Source organism: Cibotium barometz, chromosome 63 (genome assembly GCF_041138505.1).
Source record: "Cibotium barometz isolate CiBa-2024 chromosome 63, ASM4113850v1, whole genome shotgun sequence".
In the NCBI taxonomy this organism is placed as follows: domain Eukaryota; kingdom Viridiplantae; phylum Streptophyta; class Polypodiopsida; order Cyatheales; family Cibotiaceae; genus Cibotium; species Cibotium barometz.
This window is the reverse complement of record NC_141108.1, coordinates 21,828,580-21,853,254: the sequence shown is the minus strand read 5'-3', so window position 1 is coordinate 21,853,254 and position 24,675 is coordinate 21,828,580. Positions and strand designations below refer to the sequence as shown.

Sequence of the window (24,675 nt, the reverse complement as noted above, 5' to 3'; positions counted from 1 at the left end):
TTGGCCAGCCTTGATGAGGCTTATCAAGACGGTTCACTAGTGCCCGTAGTCATGAATGCATTGCATGATTCCTATCAGAGTTGTGCCTTGACCATAAGGCTCTTGATGAAGGGTAATCCAAACACGCTTACTTTTGATGAGTTGGTCTTTGTGCTCAAGAGCTATCAAGGCATAATAGGAATGTCATGCGCTTAAGGGATCAAGCTTATATCACGAATCAATGAGGCAAGGATAAGCCTTTTTAGAGGGGGGTTCTAAGCCCTAGGTTTATCTTGCTCAGTCCTTTGGCAAGGATGCTGAGAAGGGGGGCAAAAAGAAGAAGGGTAAATGAAACTACTGCAGCAAGCTTGGACACTACATCAATGAGTGTGGAAAGAGGCTGGAAAAGTAAAAGGAGGAGGTGCCGGATTGTTAGTGGCTGATGCTTTCGCACCAAGTAAAGAGGACTTGGGATTTATTCTTGGTGATCGTCTTGCATGTTGATGACATGCTGCTCATCGGCCCTGATGTGGATCATATTTCAGCCTCTAAGGCTGAGTTACATGGTACATTTTAGATGTCTAATCTGGGTTCGTTGCACTATCATTTGGGCATTCAGTTTATCCAATGATGATGGCATTGTTTTGTTGCAGTCTAAGTATATATAGAAGCTGCTAAGAAGGTTTCGGCTTGAAGACTGTAACCTTGTGGCTACACGACTTGAGATAGGTGCCAGGCTTAGTCTTAAAGAACGTGGAGATTCATTTGATGCCACTTTGTGTCCGATTGGATGTTGGATGCGTGCAATATGAGACGAGTCATTTAGTTTGGGGTCTCACAGTTGAGTAGGTTTATGCACAGCCCAGGTTTCAGGCATTTGCAGGCTGTTAAACAGGTTTTCTGCTACTTATAGGGCACTTAGTGTCTTGGCTTATTCTATCCCAGGGGGGTGATTCACAGCTCCATGCCTTTTGTGATTCAGATCGGGCTAGTTGCTATGACACTAGAGTGTCCACTAATGACTTTTCCTTTCGTCTTGGTGGATCATGTATATCATGGCTCAGCAAGAAATAGCCAACAGTGACCACTTCCAACTGTGAAGTTGAGTATAGGGTAGCTTTTACAGCTATAGTTGAGTGTGTTTGGCTGAGACACCTTATGGCTGATTTGGGTGTAGGACAATAGTACTCGCCTGTTATCTTTACCGACAGTCAGAGTGCATTGGCAGTTGTGAGAAACCCCGTATTTCATGCGCGCACTAAGCATATGGAGGTGCATTATCACTCTGTCAAAGAAAGACTCTTTACATGAGAGATCAGCTTGGTATATGTGCCTACACATGATAACTTGGCAGATTTGCTCATGAGGCACCTCCTTGTGAAAAGTTCAAAGCTTTCCACTAAGCTTTGGGCTTGTTGTCTTTTGGGGATTGATGAGCCATCCCTGTACATGTTCACTGGGGATTTGGTTCCAGATGCAGGGGTAGTGATGGGTGAACACCAATAGGACCAGATGAGGCACTTTTTCCCTCCATAAGAGGGGTTTTTCTCCTCGAGCTCTTATGCATGTGAGCTTGCCCTTATTTTACTTATAAGTTTTGCTTATATTGTACTGTGGTACGTATCTAATTCATTGAAGTTTGTGCCTCTCCTTGTACTCTCACGATTGCTTGTGTGTGTGTGTGTGCGCGCGCGCGCGTGTGCGCTTGAGTGCAGCCTTCATTCCAACAATTCCCCCTCTCATAGAACCCATGAAAGCATAAGCTTTTTTTCTTGAGATGAAAACTTAGGCATGGTGTAGAGAGTCCCATGCTATCTGAGTGGATGCACCTCACCTCACCCTTCCACTGGGCCAACGGGGACTGGACCAATGTGATCTCGCCTCCTTCAACGAGTATGCCTCAAATCAACCTTAGCACATGGATCTCCTAAATACAAATACAAGTAGTTAGTACAAATCCCCTAAGAGGGGTGCAAGCCAACTCTCCTCCCAACCGTAGGTTCTATGCTTCGTAGCAACCTTGTGCTAGAGGCTAAGGTCTAAGTCCCATGGATCCATGCCGGTCTGTCCCATAGGGGCCTTCGGCATGCCGATCTATGCTCTGCCACATACGTGGCTAGAGTCTTGATCGAACCTTGATCAATAGTGGGGTTATGACAATAATAACCCATGTTCCAACTTCCACTTATATAGTACTCACTGTTGCTATAATTAACCATCTTGTAATTAATAGCTAGTACACATGGATTTATTAATAATAGCCTTAGTTGCACTTATTAGCCTGCTTTCGCATAAACCGAGGACCCTCCCGGACTAGGTCACTAATCTTGAGGATTAGCACTGGGTATGTAACACCTAGGACCTGCTACAAGGATTAGGGTACTGCTGGCTGGGCGAGTGAGGTATCCCTTGTTTGTGGTGCTGGCTGGCTGCGCTGGTGTGCATTACCCCCGTTGGGCAGTGGTGGCTGTCTCTAGCATGGGTTGGACAAGTCACAAAAGGCCTATGTGTGTCTTTAGATGTACTGTGCATACATCGGAATTGGGTCTTTCAGATGTCTGGGACTTTAGGTATTTGTACTTGATATGAGAATGGGGAATCTCCAAGTTGTACATCCATTTGCATCATTTATGGTTGTTTGTTAGTTAGAGAAACTGCTAGTTTTGTGACCTATTTCCTTGTGCTGGATATGCAACCTCGAGTTAGTCTTGCATTGTTGGGAATGCTCGTAACTACCACGTGCAAGACCGTGTGTTTGTAATTGTATGTTGACTAGTGGTTGGCATCTTACAGGGATCAAAAAATGGGCTAGGAAGTGTGGCCAAAAAATCTCAACTTTGGGACTCAGTAATATTTTCACTTATGATAATAAGGGTTCGAACACACTTATTAATATGTGTGGACACCAAATGGACACCGGACCAGATTTTATGCATTGGGCATGTTCCCACAATTTTTAACCATGGGCACCCTCTTTTAGCAATCATGGGCTGTCCGCCTTCCCAATTAAGCAATGCTGGGCTGTCCACGCTTCTCCACCTAACATTTGGCTAGTTTCTATGCTTGGGAGCCCTTCTTTCACCTAACCCCGGCAATTCCTCATGCATAGGACGTTTTTGAGGTAAGATCCTGATTTTGGAGCGTGTGGAGGTGCTCTACAACAAGGAAACATGGCACACACCCTAATTTCAGATTCAGGCCTGCTTGGGTGATGTGCCACACCCAAAAGATCTTTTTGGGTGATATGCTACACCTAAAACTTTGGAGTCTCCTTGGGTGTTGTCACCTAGGCAATGGATTGTCTCTTGTTCATTTGATGCCATTTGAACAAGAGGCGGTGATTCCTGGTATTCTCTCGCTGTGTAGCATTAGAGAGGAGTTTTCTCACCATTTGATGTCGATTTGGGCGGAGGTTGTCCTTTGCGATGTCGTTGGGATGGAGGGCTTGGACTGGCTACCTTGCATAGCTGCTTGGACGGTCAAGGAAATTCTTGTTTTACTTTGTATTCCTTTTGCAATTATAGAAAATAGGAGGTGGATGTTGAGCCGGGGCAGCTCAAGTAGGCAAAACAAAGGGAGGCCTTCACAAGAGCCCGGTGGGGTGAACAAGAAAGGGGCAAAGGTGTTTGTGTGGGGAAAAGGGGTACTGTAGACCACGAGTACACCAGCTTGGACATTTTTTTAGTATGAAAGGGGGTTGGTGGACTCCAAGATGTCTAAATATTTGGAAAGTACAAGCGTTTGGAATGGGGGGTTATTCTGGAATACAAAGGATCACACTCCTAAAATTTAGGAGAGTTGCTATTTTTGGCCCGACTACGATGGAAATTCTGTTCACGACATTACTCCATAAGCTAGGCAAATGGGGGAGCTTCCTTAAGCACCTTTGACATAATGTCTACGAGTTGACATATTTTTAGAGATGAAGTTTTGGAGGGAACCATCTCTTGAATTGGGACATGTGGCAAGAAAGTGAGACAAGTGTCCTCAGACTTGTCACCTCATCTCTCCACTTGTCATCATAGCCTTCTCTTTCCATTTTCACTCATGGAAGCCCCAAATCTATAAATTGGAGCCCTCGCTCTTCATTTGGAGAGGCTCTACCAGTGCAAACTAGCCTCTACCATGTTGGCACGTCCTCTCTATTCTTGGTGGTTCTCTACTCCAAGGTTATGGCTCTCTACCACCATTACAGGCTGCCCTATTGCTGGCTGCTCTCTTTCTCTCTCTCTTAAAGGCTGCTCGTGAAGTATACCTGTTGTTGGGGACTGTTTTGAAGACTTCCATCGTGAAGAAATACTGAAGGAAAGGGTATTTAATCATTGTATTACGATTTCCAGCCCTTGTACTTGTACCAGCCACTATACCTAGTGCATCAGCCCCTGTACCTGCTATACCAGCCACTTTATCTCCTGTACTAGCCCATGTACTTGTTGTACTGGCTGAATGGAGGGCCGTACCGGATCCCCGGCCTAGTCAACTTGCTGCCATACCGCCAAGCCAATTTAAATGGTTCGAGCCCGCTCGCCCTTCAGAGCTGCTGCTGATCACTTCTTTTCGCTCTTGACCTGTATGACAGCTGCAAGGACGATACTTAACCCCGAGCATGCTAAGGGCTTGCCTGAGCCTCCCCCTTGCCGGGGTTTCATGGTAGATCTCAGGTGCCTTCGGTCGTTTTCCCGTACCTGCTGTTTCAGATTCTGTATTTGCTGTACCAACTGAATGGAGGTTGTACTGGCTGATTTGAGGGCTACAGCCCCCTCCATTTAGTTGGTAGTACAGCAAGTACATGGGTTGGTACCACAAAGTTAAATACGGTCAACCTATCCACTTGTGGGAGAAATTATGCGTCAAGAGCATGAGCATAAGTCAACATGCTCTATGGATTTGTGAAATCTATTTTAAAAGCATTGAATTGGCTTTATTATGCATGCTGGTATTCTCTTCTATATTGATATCATGGATCATTTCATCAAGCTCAAGATAACCTATATGGAGATGCATCTATTGGGCTTTATGACGAACCTATATGGAGATGCATCTATTGGGCTTTATAACGAACTGGCCAAGAAAAGCTAAGTATTCCTTTCCTTCTCTTGCAAGATTGTTACATGGGATTTTTGGACACCTTATCCTTGGATGTTTGCAAGGAGAAAATGGTATGTTTTCTTGAGTTTGTTTCAGGAGAGCATTTATGAGCTTGGTCTATATGGTTTCGTATGACCTTCCACAGATGGGAAATGATGTATTACTCTATGGAAGCGATTGTTATTTGAACTATGGACCACGTTAATGGATTATTTGGATGTATCTATGGAGATTTCTTTCTTGGACGAGATTTATATAGATATTGGGCTTCGTAAGCAATTTCTATGGACGAATCTATCCGAGCTTATAGAGAAGAAATATTTGGATATCTCATGGATATGATGCTTTTATGAATTTAAGTCCACCTCTACTCCAAGGTGTGTGGCCAGCACGGAGCATGTGGTAGAATTATGGTAATGGTTTGGTATGACAACTCATTTGCATTGACCATACCAGTATGGGTCTACAGGTTGCCGGCTTTACAAACCAATATTTTGCGTGGTATGGGACACGCATAGTTGTGGTCTTACTGCATGGTAGTACTATGATCGAAAGACTTCATACTTTGGTGAGTTCATTGGAATTGTATTGTTGTACATGATTTTCTGACTGTGTGTATGCATTGGATTGTGGCGTCCATGGTTATTGGTTTATGCTTATGCATGGGATTGATGCCTTGTCATGTGATACTGTGGACACGATCTTCCGCTGGGACTTGACGCGTTCATGCCTGGAATGTTTGGGAGTTCATGTTCCGCTGGGTCTTGACCTAGAATGTCATGTTTGGGATTGGATGTTCCGGTGGGACTCGATGTGTTCATGCTCGAAATATCTAGTGACTTGGCTTTCCGTTGGGTGCACATGTCTCGAATTGTCAACGCTTGGAGAATTGGCTTTCCATTGGGTCTAGTACCTCGTGTACTTGTTTGGAAACGTCAACGCCTGGAGGATTGTCTTTCCATTGGATCTACTACTGGTATAGCTTCATGAACGGGGACTTGGTTGGTTATGTACATGTGTGTATTCTTGTAAGGCCAATTGGCAAGGGATACCATGTCACCTAGTCCATGATACGTGATGGAGGAAGGGTACTCTGGGGACTTGTGCTTGAGCACTCTTTCTATACATTGTTTGGTATGCCGTTCTCATATAGTGGTTTTATGGTGCATACTTGAGTTTGGATATGGAGTTTCCTTGTGGACATCCATTGGTTATGGAGCTTCTTTATGGACAGATTGGATCTTCTCCATGCATTGTTGGACTTCCTTATGGAAGTATGGTATACAGGTTTATGGTATACTGGTCTATGGGTTCCTGGACTTCTTTTCTAGGGATTTGGATTCATCCTCACGTTTATGGCTCACTTTTACTGGGATGGATTATTCTTTTTGGGCTCCGTTTATTTGAGATGCATTGGACTTATGGAACTCATGGTTATCTCATGGATCATGGATTTCTCTCTGGATTTCTATTGGTGTCTGAAATGCCTATAACTATGTGTAGTAGAAAAGTTTATGGAGCACCAAGATAACTATGCATGTAAGTAATTCTCATCTTATGTTTCACACTTGAGTCCACCTCTCATTCAAGGTGTGTGGTTAGAGTACCGAAATGGAATACAAGTGGTAGAGTAGACATGACGCCTGGTTGGTAGGGGACTTATGTCTACACCAAGGGTCATGTGGATTGACGCCTTGTTGGCAAGGAACTTATGTCTACGCCAAGAATCAGTAGACAGGTTCTGGTATTATGGGACTGTTTTGTCTCGCCCAACATGATTATGCTATCTAGACTTATGGAACTGTTTTGTCTTGCCCATTTATTTGGGACATGATTTTGATATTTGTATTATGGAGGCTTATTTAGTCTCTCCCAATTATCTGGGACATGGATTCTTACAGTTATATTGGATTTTTGAGACTATCTCATCTCGCCCACTTGATGGGATATGATTATATCTTGGATATATGGCTTGAAGCTTAAAGTTGGGGACAACTTTTGAGAAGCTGGGGAAGATGTCACCAGCGACTAGCCTAGACATTTCCTAGTATGAAAGGGGGTTGGTGGACTCCAGGACCTCTAAATATTTGGAAAGTACAAGCTTTGGGAATGGGGGATTATCCTGGAATACAAATGATCACACTCTTAAAATTTAGGAGAGTTGCTATTTTTGGCTCGACTCTGATGGAAATTCTGTTCGCGTCATTACTCCATAATCTAGGCAAATGGGGGGGGGGGGGGGCTTTCTTAAGCACCTTTGACAGAATGTCTACGAGTTGAGATATTTTAAGAGATGAAGTTTATGGGAGGAACCATCTCTTAAATTCGGACATGTGGCAAGACAGTGGATCAAAGTTAGACAAGTGTCCTCACACTTGTCACGTCAGCTCTCCACTTGTCATCATAGCCTTCTCTTTCCATTTTTACTCATGGGAGCCCCAAATCTATAGGGAAGAACACCAAATCATTCACACCACCATTGAGGAGGAGAAGATGAGGCATGCCCGCCGCCTCAACATTCGAGTCAGAGGTATAGCCGAGACACCCGACTCCACTCCCGAGAAAGATGGACAGCTTCTATGCATGAAGCTCGGCTACAAGGAAGAGCACCCTCTCCCCTTCACCAAAGCATGGAGAGCCGGGAAAGACTCAACACGCAAGCGAGCCCTCATCCTACAGTTTGCAGGAGAGACGGAGAGGGTCACCTTCATGAGGAAGAGGGTCATATTACGGGGTTTAGAGGGAGCTCCTATTTTCTTGGATGATGATCTCACGAGGATGCAGCTTGAGCATAGGAGAACTTGCATGCCACGAGTCTTACATGCGAGGAGAGAAGGCAAGAAGGCCTTCTATCGAGATGGTCGGGTCATCATTGATGGCCGGCCCATGGATTAGCGGTTTGGGGCCTATGGGACACAGACCAGGCCACTGACAGAGATACACATGGCAGTATGGAACTGTAATGGTTCACTATGGGTGCAGCCTGGACGACTGGAGCATGTTATGGTGGGAAGAGACATCATACTTTTGACAGAGACACATCAGAGCCCAGAGAGAGGGCTACCTCGAGTAGAGGGATTCTAGTGGGAGTCAGCATACAGGAGGACCACACGCCAGGGTACCTCGAGAGGGTCGGGGGGAGTAGCAGTTCTATTCAGACGGGAGCTACAGGGGAGACTGAGAGTGGTAGCACAGGATCCAGAGGCCAGATACATGTGGATCAGCTTACAGCTCTCACAGGACAGGGTTATATACATAGCTCTATGTTACTTTTCTCCATCAGGATCCTCCTATGTCATTACAGAGGACATGCCACAGGAGGAGGAGACAGGAGCCTCGCCATACACTTGTCTGTCAGAGGAGATTATGCATTATTCTACACTAGGGGAAGTATTTCTTACGGGCGACTTCAATGCCCACACACAAAGCAAACAGTGTGAGGTAGGCTAGTCGGGCATCAGAGGACACTGGACCAGACAGAGGACATTATGGGGACCACTTACTAGAGTTGGGAGCCAGGCATCGTCTCATTATTTATAACGGGATGCTACATTGGCCGGGATCAGGAGGGTTGACATGCTTCCCACATGGGGGTCATACACGGACCGGAGGCACTGTGGTAGACTACATTATGGGGTCTTTGGAGGCATCACAGCTTGTCACCTCATTCTCCATTCCACCTCGTCCTATTGGGGCAGATCATACATACTTGGCATTTTCACTAGCCGGATCACCAGTATCACCAGCCCCCCACATACCGACGCCACACACTACCATCTGCTTCACACATGACATGGCAGACATATACACTGGCAGAGTAGAGGATGGGCTCCTACTCATGGATCCCCTGGCACCTATGGATACCATTACAGCCCAGCTGGCATCACTCCTATAGACGGCTGCATTACAGAGCTTCCCACATCGTGTACACTTAGGAGAGCCTGCGAGACCTGGGACTATGCCCCAGAACAGATGGTATGATGACGAGTGCAGAGCCCTATACTCACGGCTCCGCATACAGAGAGCCTTGGGAGCCATCACAGAGCAGGAGTCGAGGAGAGAGATGAGGAGACTTACTCGTCGCAAAAGGCGGGCCTTCGCAGAGATACAGGAGCTAGAGATCTTTCATTTCTTCATGAGTAGAGATAGCCCTGTCTCATGGCGGCACTTCAGAGAGCCCCGGACCGCGACACCTATTGCAGACCCACAGACATGGCACACATATGCAGAGGGCCTATACCATGCCCCACAGCAGCCACCTATACCTCAGCCACAGGAGCCTCGACCTACCACAGCTAGCTTCTTTACCCACTCGATGGTACAGGAAGCTATCCGCTGCCTACAGCATGGACGGGCCGCCGACCATATGGGCCTGCAGGGTGAGCATCTCATATATGCAGTAGATTCTTTAGCTCCTTTTCTTGCACACCTGTTTAACAGGGCACTAGCAGAGGGTTTGCCTGCGGAGTGGACGATGCACACCATTGTGCCGATTCACAAAACAGGGGATATGCTCGATCCAGCAACTACAGGACGGTTATGGTTGGCCACGTGCTGGCCAAACTCTATGGTGCAGTGCTGGAGCAAGAGCTTAGCTTATATGCTAAGCAAGCAGGTTTACGCTCATCAGGGCAGGCAGGCTTCAGGAGAGCTTTCTCTACCACTGACCATGTATTCACTTTGAGATGTATGATTGATCAGGCCAGAGTGAGGAAGAGAAAGCTCTATTGCTGCTTTGTGGATTTCCGCAAGGCATTTGACACAGTACCACGAGAGAGGCTCTTTCAGCGCCTGTAGTCTCTTGGCATACCAGCAGATATGACATGGGGCATCTATGCATTATATGAGCAGGTTTTTGGGCGAGTCAGATGTCCAGGAGGTATGTCCGAGACCATTGCTAGCACCATTGGTGTGAAGCAAGGATGCCCACTTTCCCCCACGTTATTTGGGTTATACATTGATGAGGTGGCTGACTTCATTACACGGGGAGGCGGAGATGGAGTTGATTTAGCAGGTACCTCAGTACATATTATGCTCTATGCTGATGATATTGTATGTGTCTGAGTCTCGAGGTGGTCTACAGCAGCATCTACATGCACTCGATGATTTCTGCACACAGAGGGGTCTTACTGTGAACCTTGGGAAAACCAAGGTTATGGTCTTTCATACATCGAGACAGGGCAGGAGCCAGCTGACATTCACTCTCGCAGGATGCCAGGTGGAGGTGGTGACATCATACGTGTACCTAGGGGTTACCTTCTCTGCAGCAGCCACACGCTTCAGCAGCCAGAGCTAGATTGACACGGGGATATGCAGCATTGGCTATGCTAGAAAGACAGTGCCACCAGGCGCATGTTCAGGAGCCCCGGACGAAGGGGTGGCTATTTGACACATTAGTCACACCGGCATTGATGTATGGAGCAGCGGTATGGGCGCCAGGCCTTGCTACCCATTGGTGGACACAGATAGAGAGACCACAGGCCCTCATGATGGCACGCATGATACGCAGCAAACCGTCAGTACCTCATGACATTATCCGAGCAGAGTTTGCTGCGCCTCCTATGATGGTAGAGGCCATATTTCAGACTATATGCCTGCTAGACAGATTCAGAGAGATGCCACAGGACAGATTGTCATACAGAGCTTTTGAGGCATCTAGACAACTGGCTGAGGCAAGAGACAGAGGATCATGGTATGCACAGGTCACACATTGGTTCTCACAGCATGGCCTAGACATGGATCATCTACCACCATTCCAGTATGACAGGGATGCACCACATATCCGTCTCTCTCATAGTGAGAGGAACAGAGTATTGAGACAGGATCTATGGCAGCTCTATACACGAGAGACATGGATATTGCCTACAGAGCCTCTTCCACCGAAGATGCTATACTACAGAGATCACTTCATGAGTATCACTGATGATGGATTTATAGAGAGGCCTAGATACATGGAGGGCTTTTTACCACACGGCTCTCGAGTGGCTATTGGTCAGCTTAGAGTTTCATCACACCGATTGGAGATTGAGACTGGCAGAGCAGCACGGATCCCCCGAGAGGAGAGGGTATGCAGATTGTGCAGAGAGGAGGTGGAGAGTGAGGAGCATTATGTATGCAGATGCAGAGCATATACAGCCATCAGAGAGAGATATCCCATTTTATTCAGAGAGCCACATTCACTACGCCAGATCTTTGAGGCAGTAGACCAGCGCATACTGAGGAGATTCATTCTAGACATACAGCGCCACAGAGAGACATTATTACACGCTCAGACGGCTCCAGAGGGGGGGCGACAGACACAGATTACTACATTTGTTCAGAGATCCATCCCCCTCCCAGCCCCTACACGGCAGGGAATTACTCTCCAGAGAGCAGACACTTAGAGCCCGCAGGAGACAGAGGACACCTGGCTTTCGGACACCACGCCTATACCAGAGAGAGATGACAGAGATCAGAGCTTAGTTTCTCAGAGAGGGTGCGGAGCGACTGGCTCGCTTCAGAGCACACCCAGGCATGTTCTTCAGGGAGCTGTGGACACCCCCTTCACTGATGTATACCATTTTATACCCCCAGTATGGTACAGGATGGAGCTAGCTAGCTAGGTTGCATATCACGATTGTATACTCCATGCATGTAGCTTTGCATTCTCCTAGTAGTAGAGCTCCATCCCCTGCACACCCAGATTCAGCTTTTTTGTTCAGTACTTTTTCATTTTGTTGGGATGACAGAGGATACCCCATACAGGTACTCCGATTTGTCTCATAGGCCGAGTTCGGTCTTTTGGAAGACGTTAATAAAATCTTTCTTTCTTTCTTTCTTTCTCTCTCTCAGGCTGCTCATGAGGTATACCGGTTGTGGGAGATTGTTTTGAAGGCTTCCATCCATAGTTGTTTTTCGTACCGGTACGAACCCATTCATACCGTACGGTTCGCACGGCATGAGTCTCTCTCTCCCCCCCTCCCCCGAAAAAAATTTCCAAATGCTAAAAAAAATATAGAAATCCTACTTAACGAAGATTCCAAATGCCTGCAATACTTCGCAACTTTCGTGTCCACTCAGTATTCCATATGGGGTTGCTGAGAGACCTAAAAAATTGGGCAAGGTAGACTGGTAGTGTACACTTGATTGGTAGGATGAGATAATCTTGTTACATCACTTGGAGGTCCGTGGTATAGGTAGGCTAGACAGCGAGATCCTCAAGTTATATACGAGGGAGAAGATTTGGACATGGCCATTTTGATCTAGAGGGGAGTCCCTAAACCTATCACCCTAGATGCACTGCTTGTATTTGTGCAAGGATGGTTCCGTAGTCATAAACGCTACACTGGGAGACCTTTGGTAATGCATTACCCATGCAGGTTGTTTTTTGGAGACAATTGGGAGATACAAGTGGGAGAGACACATCTCCATGTTCTGGTTCCTCAAGCATTGTAGACTCCTCACCTCCCCAACCTTCCCTCACATTCAAGCTTGAAGCTCCATAGTTTGTAAGTGTTAATAAAAAAATCGTATTTTATCGTACGGTATTTGAAAATTTCATATCGTACCGAAAATTCCCATATGGTATCCTATTGTACGGTATTGTATTTTTGTACCGTGACAACTATGCTTCCATCATGAAGAAATACTGAAGGCAAGGGTATTTAATCATTGTATTATGATTTCCAGCCAGTGCCATTGTACTTCTTGTACCAGCTCTTGTACTTCCTGAACTAGCCACCACTGTTTATGGTTGCCTTGTGTTGGGCTATGTTATGGCATTTGTATATGGATAATCTAGCATCTCTGGAGTTGAGAGTAAGGCCCTCAAATTGGATTGAGACATTTATGGACAGCCACTTCTCGTGATAAGAGAGGTAGGGCTCGGTAGGAGCTTCTGTCTCATGTTTCCAACATTGTAGATATGGATGAAGTGGTTGATTTGGAGTCCATGTTTTCAGCTATGGAACCAAACAGGGCAGTAAAGGCGCTTGGTAAATGGAAGACTCGAGGATGGGATGGATGGATTGTGGAGTTCTTTCAAAAAGATTGAATAGTTATTTGCATCCAACGCAATATGGTTTTGATTCTCGTAGACAAATAACAGATAACATTACTAATGTCTATGTTGGCATAGAGTATGCAAAATATACCAAGCAAGATGTGATCTTATTGCAGGTTGATGTTGCTAAGGCTTTTGATACAGTCCAATGGGATTACATTACAGAAGGCATGGGCTTCCGTCCAAAAATGCAGAACATAATTTATTGGTCGTATCGAGATAGCATTGCCACATGCATTTTGAGAAAAGGCTTATCCTCTCAATGGGTTTTGGGTAGATCATTTTCGATAAGGCTTCCCTCTCAGTGCCTTGCTCTATGCTATTGCTACTCATCCCTTCTTGACATATATGGATAAGCTCACTGAGGCTAACAGGTTACATGGGCTTTGTCTCCTTGATGGTTGGCATTTGGTTGCTCTGGCATATGCTGATGAATCTTTCTTCTTTCCTGAGGATATGCAATCGGATCTGCAATGTCTTATGAACGCCTTGCATATGTTTGGAATGGAAACATGTCTTTTTATCAATTTTAAAAAATCAAAACGATTGCCCCTTAGCGAAGCTCAGTGGCACAACATTCTATGGCTTGGGCAAATCATATCACCTACACAACATGTCAGATAGTTGGGATATCCTGTGGGATGGAATCTTTCATTTCGTGATGCTAGAGATTGGGTGTTGCAAAAACTTATGATTAAATTGGAATATTGGAAACTCTCTACTTACCCACTTCTGTCAGATTGAGAATAGCTCAATCAATTTTGATGGCTTACATTCAAATTTTTTCTCCCTCTTCGCACATAGTATAAATAGTAAAAACCAAATCTCTTGTTTTATGACAAGAAGCATTGAGATCTTTTGGCAAGATTTTCATTATAAAGAGGCCTTGTGTCTCCTTAAGTATGAGTTCATATGCTCACCGAAAATGCATGGAGGGCTTAACATTTTTAATATCCATTATCATGTTTTGGCACACAAAGTCACTTTGCTTCCGACATTTTTTGCACAGCAACCCTGGGTGCTTATGATTGCAGCTCTTTGCTTTAATGTGAACATAGATGCGTTTGGCAAATGGCAGCTAACTCATTGGGAACTTTTATTTGGCTATGTGGGGGTAAGATTTCTGGATGCCCTTATGTCTCTTGTCTCCTTGCGGACGGGAAGCTTGTTTTGCAATATATTTGGTGGGGGTAGACCTCTTGAGACTGCAATACTTTGAGACAAGAAATGTCTTTTGAAGCCGAGCATTGCTTGCTCCTTCGGCTCTCCGATCTCCACGGCGAGCTTACTTTCTTTCTACAAAAGGCATTTAGGTTTGCCAAGATGTTGTTGATGCTGAAGGAAATGTTCTGTCCTTTCCTTGAGCTCAAAGCCGTTGGCAGTTGGGTATGCACTATAGACCTTTATGGCGCATGTTACAGGAACACTTGTAGCCTTTTACTCCTTTTATGGTTGTTCCGGATGGTGAAAGGACGTAGGATTTTGATTTTCCAAAGGGTAGATCCTGGACCTTATCCTAGTTTCTCTTTCTCTAAGGTTTCGGTTGCTTTGATCTACAAATTGATTAAGATTTGGCTCCTCACTAAGACACCCCGTTGGTGGAAACAAAACCTGAAGAAAATGTGGCATAGTAAATTGCGACTCAAATCTAGATTATTTTTATGGCGATGCTTGTTAGGAGTGCTCCCAGTTGGAGAATTTCTTGAAAAAAGACACATAGTTGTTGCGAAATGCCCTCCTTGTCGTTTTGCATAAAGGAAACAGTGATGCATCTTCTTTGGTCTTGTCCAGAGACCAAAAGTTTCCTTCGGCAAATTTCACTCTCGTAAACTCAGATTCCGAGGGTATTCATTCTATAGATTTTTTTGGTTGTTTGGTAGGTGGTCTTCTAGATTGGATCATGCACAATCCTTTCTAATGTGGACTAGATATTGGGCTTTGTGGACAATATGGCATGCAAGAAATCAGTTGGTTTTTCATTCCGTTTGGATTTCACGCTATCATTATTTCGTCAATCCTTGCATCAGTGTTTGTCTCTGACAGCATTCATCTGGATCAGATCAGTGATGTCCAATTGACTTTGTTTTTTCAGTGTTTTTAACTTGTGTGACTATTCTTCATGAAGTTTGGCTCACTTTTGAGGACTTCTTTCTTTGTATAGTGAACCAATAGAACATAGCTTTTTACAAAAAGAAAGTGTGTGTAATATATATATTAGTAGCAACTTGGGTGCCCACCCATAGACAGCTTGGTTAGCCTTGTTGTTGTCTTGTTTTGATGGTAGGCCAATCCTAAAAAACCTTCACTCCAAAAATATATTTTGCACACACTATATATATATATATATATGTGTGTGTGTGCGTGTGTGTGTGTGTATCTTGCAGCTCTTGTTGCCTGCCTCTTGGGTTCAAGAACATGCAAATCAGATTTGGCATCTTCATAAAAGTCAGGCTTGGTGGAAACAGCGGCTTCATTCTCTTTGGAAATGCAGTCTTCCTTTGAAAAGTAAACTTTTTTTATGGAGATGCTTGATTGGAGTCTTGCCAGTCGGCCTTTTCTTGGCTAGGCGACTTTTGGCACCTTCAACTTGTCATAGTTGTGGTGCTTCTCAAGAGACAGTCTTTCATCTTTTGTGGATTTGTCCTCTGACTAGGACGTTATTGGATCGGATTGCTACACGTTTGAGAGCCCGCTTCCGACAGGCACCCTTTGGGAAATACTTTTGGATCTTCGGTCTTCTCCCTTCACCCCTTAGATCCTATAAAGTCTTCTTTGATTGGGTTCGCTACTGGGCTTTATGGACTACTTGGCAGTCTCGCAACAGGATAGTTTTTGCTGGCCTCATTTGGATGCTTACTCATTCTTCCGTTCCTCTCTTCAGCAATCTTTATATGACTGTCTCTCTCTTCATGAGATTGACTCATCTCTGTATGCTCTTTTTACAGATTGTTTTTAGATGTTTAACTATGTTCACACTGAACATAGTGATCACTCTAGTAGTCTCCCTTGTATATGGTCTTTTTGGTGGATTTTCCTCGTTTTGAGGTTTCCCACCTGTAATTAATGACATGAAGCTTTACAAAAAAAAAAAAAGTGTGTGTATCTTCCATCTATGTGTGTGTGTGTGTGTGTGTGTGTAGCAACTTGGGTGCCCATCCATAGATGGCTTGGTCTTTTATCTGAAGGCGGTACAATTATGACCACAATTGGCTTGCTTGCGGGGATTTGAACTTGGAACCTCCCCCTTCCTACTTACAAACCCACACTGCTAGGCTACACACCCATTGGTTTTCTAAAGATTTACTTAATGCAAGGCATATAGAATTTTCTTGAGTGTCGTCTCCACTGGCGTCTCCATATTCTTCCATAATTATTTCTAAATCTAAACAACCAGTGGCTTCGTGCAGTGTCTTTTTAATCTAGATGGGTCTGCCTATGTCAATTTCATTGTGTTAATATTGCAAAAATTATTTAGGGGTTTCATTTATTTTGCAGGTCTACATTGATCAGGAAACATTTCTGGTAGATACAGTCTCTTGGGAGGCCTGCTTACAGACTGCAATTACTCGCCATGATTGGACTGAAGTTTCCTCTTTGCTAGGTTCAATTCCTGATTCAGTGCTGCGAGAAGGAGAACTACGGGTTTGCTTGGACAGCCCTGAGTTTACGTCAGTTCTAGGTGATGAAACAAAAGTGGAGGAAAGAAAGTCTCAAGATGGATTAAATGGATTAGATGTTGACGCTGTGGAGATGATCATACCCAGAGTAAAATTTCTGGATGTGGCTTTGGGGAATGTCTGCACGGGTTGGATTTGTCAAATGATGGAAGAAAAGTTGGCCAAAAGCCATATTTTTTTGCGCAGCTATTGGCATGGCACAAGGGAATTGATATCATTGCTTGCAAGAGCTGGGATGATGTCTGAGAAGTCTGGTAAATCAGATTTTCATAGCAGATCTCAAAAGAAAAGCAAGCTTTATAAAGAAGCTGAGCAGGCAATGCATGAACTGGCCCTGCGCCATTGTGTGCGGCATTTATTACCTAATTTCATGGCAATTTACCTGGATCATCACTCCCTAGCACTTGATACAATGTCATCAATAGTAATGCAGGCTGTCGTGGTAATTATTACTTACGGGATCTTCATAAATTTGGGATTCTTGAGAGCTGCTTATGCTTAGGTTTTCTATAAGAGGGCTTATTTTTGCTTTCTTCTAAAAGTTTTTCCCCTCTTTCTATTCCTACCATCTGAAGTTTTCTGCGGGACTCTAATCTTTTTCTGAGTGGTTTGTCCAGGGAGATTGCCAATGGGCTTTGTGGCTGCTCTTTTCTCGAATCAAGGGCCGTGAGTACGATGCATCCTTTGCCAATGCCCGCACAATCCTTGCTCACAATTTCAGCCCAGGGCAGTTATCTACTGCAACTGACATTGACGAGTTTATTTTAACTGTTGATGATATGGCTATGGTTGGGGGAGAGATGATGGCTCTTTCTACACTGATGTATGCGCCTGTAGCATTGGAAAAATGTCTATGCACTGGCAGTGTCAATAGATATGATGGACCCTCTTGGCAGTGTACTTTAGAGAATCTTCGACCAGTACTGCAAAAATATCCCACTCTTTGGCGCACTTTAGTAGCTGCTTGTTTCAGTCCAAATACTTGGTGTTTTACAACAAGCTCTCCTCCAAGAACTGGTAATTTTTTTAATAAAAAAGTGTATCCACATGTTTTAATAGGTTTAAGGATTTCTTCTGTCTGTAACAGTTAGTGCTCTCGGCAAGAGTTGGATTAAAAAAAACGTTTATCTACATATTTTAATAGGTTGAAGTATTTCTTCTGTCTGTAACAGTCAGTGCTCTCATTGATGATGTGACAGTTACTACAGCAAGGAGCAAACCAGGACTTGCTGGCTACCTACAGTGGCGTGAACAGATATTTTCTTCTGCGTGTGGTGACACATCTCTGCTTCAAATGATACCTCGTTGGCTCCCAAAGGGCGTTCAACAGTTGCTTCAATTAGCTGTCCAGGTGGGCCTCCTGGTTCGATGAGCCAAGATTGCCAACCATCTTGTCGACAAACTAAGAACGTTGTTTATTTCTGTTTACTAGCAGGGCCCTGTTGGTGGAGGCCAAGGAGTCCTTCAGGGTGGGAGTGAACATCTTGTGCAATACGCTGGAATAGCAATGGGTGAAGTTGACCCTGTTTCATGGGAAACTGCACTGCAGAAAAGCATCGAGGACGAACTCTATGCATCCTCAAAGTTTGAGGTACAGTTGAGGCTCAACAATGATTAGAGCATGGATGCGATCAAACAGCTTTAGTGCTTCAAAATATTAATGGATTTAGTTAGAGAGCCTAACTTGAACTCTCGGATCAATGTGTGATTGTTTTTTTTCCTCGTTTTAACGTTATCCTTACAGATTTCTCAAAAATTCTCAGTGCTGTATATTGTTCTTTGGTGAAACCAGAAGGTTCTTGGTAGTTGACTGCTGTGTTGATCATGCAATCGCAGGACAAAGCAGTTGGAGTAGAGCACCATCTTCGAAGGGGTCGTGCAATGGCGGCATTTAACTCGCTTCTTGCACTAAGGCTGCAGAATTTTAATGCCCAAGGATCTCTTATTCGGGAACATGTTGGAAAGTTTCAGAGAGGACAGCTACATATGTCATCTGAACTGCATGCAGTTCTCTCTCCATTGACAATGCAGGAGGAAAAGTATCTTGCCTCTGTGAGTAAACTAGCCTGTTGAATCCACTTCATATGTCTGTCTTACTAGATTTGGTGCCTTATATTTTTACAGTTAATCATAAGGTTGGCTTCCTAGTCAACTCTGTTATCTTGTTAACTCATGCAGTTGAGTTCAGTGTTCAAAAGACATGATTTAAAATTCAAAACCATAGTTTTACAGAAGGATGTTCGTTTCTGCATATTCTACGATAAATGCCCTTTACAACCACAAAAAATAAGGCTAACAATTTGTCAGCTAAGGGAAAGAACAACTTAACTCTCCTCCTCCCTCCTCCACTCTCTCTCTCTCTCTCTCTCTCTCTCTCTCTGCCCTGTGAGTCCGCCTCCCTTTTCCCACCCCCCTCCCTGCTCGTGCTGCGCGCTGGTGGTCTCCCCTGCCCGTGCTGCTCTGTGCTGCCTGCCGCCCTTGCTCCGTGCGCTGCGCTACTCTGTGCGCCGCCCTTTTGGGTGTCGTGCTGCGCCTTCTGCCCTGTGAGTCTGCCTCCCTTTTCCTACCCGCCCTTGCTCAGGCCCCCAAGGCAGCAACTAGGGGAAATAGCCACAATGAACGTACAGGAGCTGGAGGCGTACATCAAGACAGTGGAGGACAACACCAAGAAGTTACTGGGTGAACAAAGAAGAAGGTGCTGGACAGGGTTCTGAACCAACATGAAAAACAGTTGAAAGGCCTCCGCAAGGAGATACAGGGAAAGAACAACAAGATTGAAGAACTGGCAGCCCAGGTGAACCACCAGGAAGAGGTGATTCAGATGTTGAAAGAGACCCAGCTGCAACAAACAGGAATGCCAGAGGCTGCCCCAATGATAGGGGAACTCTGGGCAGAAATGGAAGCCCTAAAGGCTACGGTCAAGGACCATACAGTGGAGGAAGGGGAACTGAATATTCAGGAGGGTTTAAGGACTGACTTGGAGCAGTTGAAAGCTGCGGGAAGAACTGCAGACCACTAAGAAAGATTGGGTGGAGGTGGTAAAGAAGCACCAACCCCCACAGAGCATCATACATGAGACTATCGAGGAGGAGAAACGCAGGAAGGATAGGGCCCTCCATGTGCGAGTACGGGGGCTTCCGCCAAGGAGGATGCCATGACGTTTTGCGAGATGCTAGGAGTGGACGGGATCGCCCCCCCCCTTTGCAGATACATGGAGGGCAGGAAAGGATATGACACGAGAGCGACCCCTCATCATTAGATTCCCTGATGGCACCAGCAGACAGGCCTTCTTACTATTTAGACAGGCGGGCTGCCCTCAAGGGCACACAGGTGTACATGGGAGATGATCTCACTCCAGCACAGGTGGCACATCGGCATGAGGCGATGGTGACTGTTCATGAGGCCCGCAGAGCAGGCAAGTGGGCTATCTACAGAGATGGTAGAGTCATTATCATTGAGCGCCGTCCCAAATAGGGACGCGGGGTCTATGAGACCAAACACCTGGGGTTGGCAGTATGGAACTGCAATGGCATGCTGTGGTCGAATCCAGGAGGCTTGAGCGAGATTCTCACAGGCACAGGGATGTCATTTTTTATACAGAGACTCATCAGAGCCCTGAGAGGGGCTTACCATACATAGCCAGGTATGAGTGGGAGTCAGCTTTTCGAGGCGAGACCCGCACATCAGGAGGAGTACGTGGCTCGGGGGGGGGGGGGGGGGGGGGGGGGGTAGCTGTCCTTTTTAGATCCCATCTCCGAAAGATTCTCAGCATCATCTGGAAGGATGAGGATGCACGATATCTTTGGGTGCGGCTACAGCATGGCCAGTCACCGTACTTACCATTATACGGGGATATCATGGAGTTCTCACAGTTGGGGGAAGTCCTCTTGCTCGGGGATTTCAACGCTAGGACGGGAAGTTAGCAGGTCCCACTCTAGATGACCCTATGAGACTACAGGAGCTGGACATCACTGACACAGGGCTACAGCGATCATCACAGGACCGTGAGGAGGTCACAGTGTATGGGAGATATTTCTTAGAGTTGGGAGCTGCACATGGTCTCGTTATCTATAACGGGATGTCCCGATGGCCCTCCTCCGGCGCCCTCACCTCCTTCCCCCACTCATGAGGTACTAGCACTGTCGACTACCTTATGGGATCTCCGGCTTTGGCACACCTTATCCCCGACTTCTCCATTCCGCCACCCCCTTTTGAAGCTGACCATGCCTATCTCTCATTCACTCTTACCTGCACACCACCCGTCCCTCCACCACCACCCCCCATCTCACATTACACTTACGTTCTTTTTGATCATGAGCTTGACCTTGTTTACTCCAACCACATCTACCGCCAACTCCAGGATGTGGAACCTACTGTCCCCCTATCCACCCTCACAACACAACTCACCACCATACTCCACACATCCGCCACTGCTTCTTTCATCTGCACACAGCGGTCTACCGCCAAGCCACCTTGCGGTTCCATGCCCCACAACTGTTGGTATGATGATGAATGTTGGGCCACACGCTCTCGTCTTAAGCATGAGGTACGGAATGGGCAAATCACGAATTGCCAACCGCAACGGATTTCTCAACGGCTCACCCAACGCAAGAAATGGGAGTTCTATGCTCGGAAAGAGGATGAGTTATACCGATTTTTCTTAGGGCCGAACTGCAAAGAGGCCTGGAGGAAACTCCGAGAACATCGCCCTCCCACACCTATCACTTGCCCGGACACATGGCACTCCTGTGTACGCTCCCTCTATCGTATCCCCCATCAGCCACCCCTACCCCCACCACCAGATCCCCCCCCCACCACCTCCACCTTCTTCACAAAGGGCATGGTCCTCAAGGCCATTCGTAGACTATGCAATGGGCGAGCCCAAGATCATGAGGGACTCACTGCCGAGTACATCTTGCATGTTGATGATACCCTGGCGCCCCTACTAGCCTACATGTTCAATAGAGCCCTTTGTGAAGGATTTCCACCCTCTTGGTCCACAACACCATCACCCCCATCCTCAAAGCCGGAGATCCACTTGATCCTAATAACTACAGGACGATCATGATTGGCCAGACATTGGCCAAACTTTATGGATCAGTGCTAGAGGTGGAGCTCAGTTCATTTGTAGAGAGCTAGGGATGCAGAGCCTCAGGACAAGCTGGCTTTCGAATGAGCTACTCTACCCTTGACCACATCTTCACCCTCCGTGCCATCATCGAGGAGGGTAGAGCACAACATCAGAGGATTTACTGCTGCTTTGTGGATTTCCGCAAAGCTTTTGATACTGTGCCCGAGCCCGCCTCCTACACTGTCTACAGGAGATTGGAGTCCCATCTGACACGATTTGGAGCATCATCGCCCTCTATGAGTCCGTCACCAGACAAGTGAGAGTCCCTGGAGGTACATCACAGGAGATTTCCAGCATTGTTGGGGTGAAACAGGGCTGCCCTCTATCACCCCCTCTTTTCGGCCTCTACATTGATGAGATCTCGAGCTTCATTGACGGCCGGATTAGGTGGGGCTGGTCCCACACTGGCAGGCATATTGATCCCCATACTACTTTATGCATATGACATCGTCCTCCTCTCAAACTCAGCCGAAGGGCTTCAGAGACAATTGGATGCCTTACATGACTTTTGCACTCAACGGGACCTCTCTGTTAACCTTGGTAAAACCAAGGTAATGGTCTTCAATACCTCTCGCCCCTTCACATCCTAATACCTCTTGCCCCTTCACATCCAGATCGAGCTTCACATATAGAGGGGATCCTGTGGAGATTGTCTCATCCTATGTCTACCTTGGTGTCACTTTCAGTGGCCCAAGCTTTACCATGCTTCCCGCAGCACATGCCAAAGTGACGCGGGGATATGCAACCTTGAGCTTACTTGAGCGGCAGTGCTTCTAGGCACATTTCCAAGAGCCCAGGATGAAGGGCTGGCTTTTTGACACCCTCGTCACACCAGCCTTGATGTATGGAGTAGCTTTTTGGGGGCGAGATTTATCCGATGAGGATTGGCAGCAAGTTGAGAGGCCCCATGTCATGATGTTCTCCCATATGATCCACAGCAAACCATCAGTAGTCCCACACCAGATTATCCAGGAAGAGTTTGCTGCAACCCCGATGGTAGTGGAGGCACTCTTCCAGACAGTCACATACCTCCATCGCATTAGTCACATGGATCCCCACAGGTACCCGAGGAGGCTTGCCCTGGAGTCCTCCAGACAGCTAGCACTTGAGGGGCACTCTGGAGTATGGTATGCACTAGTTTCCACTTGGTTCTCAGTATATGGGCTCTGCATGGACCGCCTACCCCCCCCCCCCCCCCCCTTCAGTATAGTTTGGACTCCCCTTTTCTCCGGCTGTCTCACGAGGATACCAACCGGGTTATCTGGTCAGATCTTCTCAGCCTCTACACACATTGCACATGGATCACACCTCCGGAGCTCCCCACGAAGATGCACTTCTACAGAGATCACTTCCTCACACTCACTGAGGATGGATTCATCCAAGAGCCGGGCTACTTGAGTGTTCACATGTCCCATGCCATGCGGATTACGATTGGCCAGATACGGGTTCCATCCCACCGCCTCATAGTGGAGACAGGTAGAGCTAGCTGCTAAGCGCATCTTCAGAGCTCGGAAGCTCATACGGAGACCCAGAGAGGAGAGGATCTGCCGACTATGCTACACAGAGGTTGAGACGGAGGAGCATTACATATGCCGTTGGCCAGTATACTATGAGATCCGCGGGAGGTTTCACTGTCTATTTCGTGAGGGATTCGGTCCACTCTCCAGGATCATTGACTTCCAGGACCAGCGTTGCCTGGGCCTGTTCCTGCTTGAGCTCCACAGACACAGGGACACCCTCTTGAGAGAGCCTCGGCCCCAGCCACCCTGCCCCCTCCCTCGCCAGCCAACCATCACTAGTTTCTTCCGGACCCAGGAGGTGGAGGACACCGACATAGTGGATCTTGTGGACCCTCCATGAGCTACTCTGGACCTACATCGCCTGAGAGGAGTTACCTCGGACCGAGCCTCTGCACTCTGGCATGCCCGACGCCCTCGACCCCCCCATCAGCCACGATCACCTCATCAGCTCCAGATCTAGGACATGCTCCACCGCCATCAAGCTACCTTTCCACGTGGAGACCTCTTGGCCATACTCTTCAGCCCCATGCTTGATATATATATATTTCCAGAAAAGATCCTTTCATTAGTTATATTAAAAAAACGCCTGTAGGGCTACAGAAGACTCTCTCTTGTTCATAAAAAAACAGAGCAGAGATCCAAGCAAGGCAGCTAGGGAGACTCTCCCTAGGTGCAGAAAAGTACAAATATCAGCACAAAGAACTGAGGGGCTATATCATACAATAGGAGGGGGAAACAGCCAAACAGGTGGCCTGTAGTGCCAGCGGGGAGAACCCGCGTGTAGGGTATAGAAGGGGCCGCTGCACCAAGTGGTGTGAAAGGCTTGGTGCCGCAAGATCGCCTCATCCGAGTCGCCCCGGATGTGGTCATACTGTCCTCGCAGGGTGTGGATCAACTCCTGCCAAATCCCCCGGACAGTCTCTGCTGGTGGCTCCGGTCTCCCCTCAAAGGCCCTGAAACACCGGGCTCTCCAGGTGAACCAGATGGTGAGGCTACTGAGGAGCTCCCATCGTATATCCCTCTCCTGTGTCCAGTTGGCGGACGAGAAATCCGATGAAGGAAGAAGGCGAGGCTGGCCCCTAATGAATCTGATGGCCTGGCTGTCCTGCTCTGTCTCATAGCCCATAGCAGGCCTTGACGAAGTCGACCAAGCAGCGGCACCCCACGTAAACATGCCCTCTGGAGAGAGGGGGCCAGAATGCGCAGCATCCCCAGCCAAATCTGCTGCGCTTGAGGACA

General features: G+C 46.6%; 1 protein-coding gene across 1 annotated transcript in view; it reads left to right on the top strand.

Annotated features, from left to right (window-relative positions):
* Window positions 1-24,675, top strand: part of LOC147603838 (spatacsin carboxy-terminus protein) — a 131,734-nt gene that overhangs the window by 33,011 nt on the left and 74,048 nt on the right. Inside the window, exons 9-13 of the mRNA XM_086796368.1 lie at window positions 16,604-17,227; window positions 17,403-17,802; window positions 17,985-18,136; window positions 18,221-18,376; window positions 18,622-18,837. Of these exons, the coding sequence (XP_086652494.1) occupies window positions 16,604-17,227; window positions 17,403-17,802; window positions 17,985-18,136; window positions 18,221-18,376; window positions 18,622-18,837 (1,548 nt within the window). The remainder of the gene's footprint in view (window positions 1-16,603; window positions 17,228-17,402; window positions 17,803-17,984; window positions 18,137-18,220; window positions 18,377-18,621; window positions 18,838-24,675) is intronic.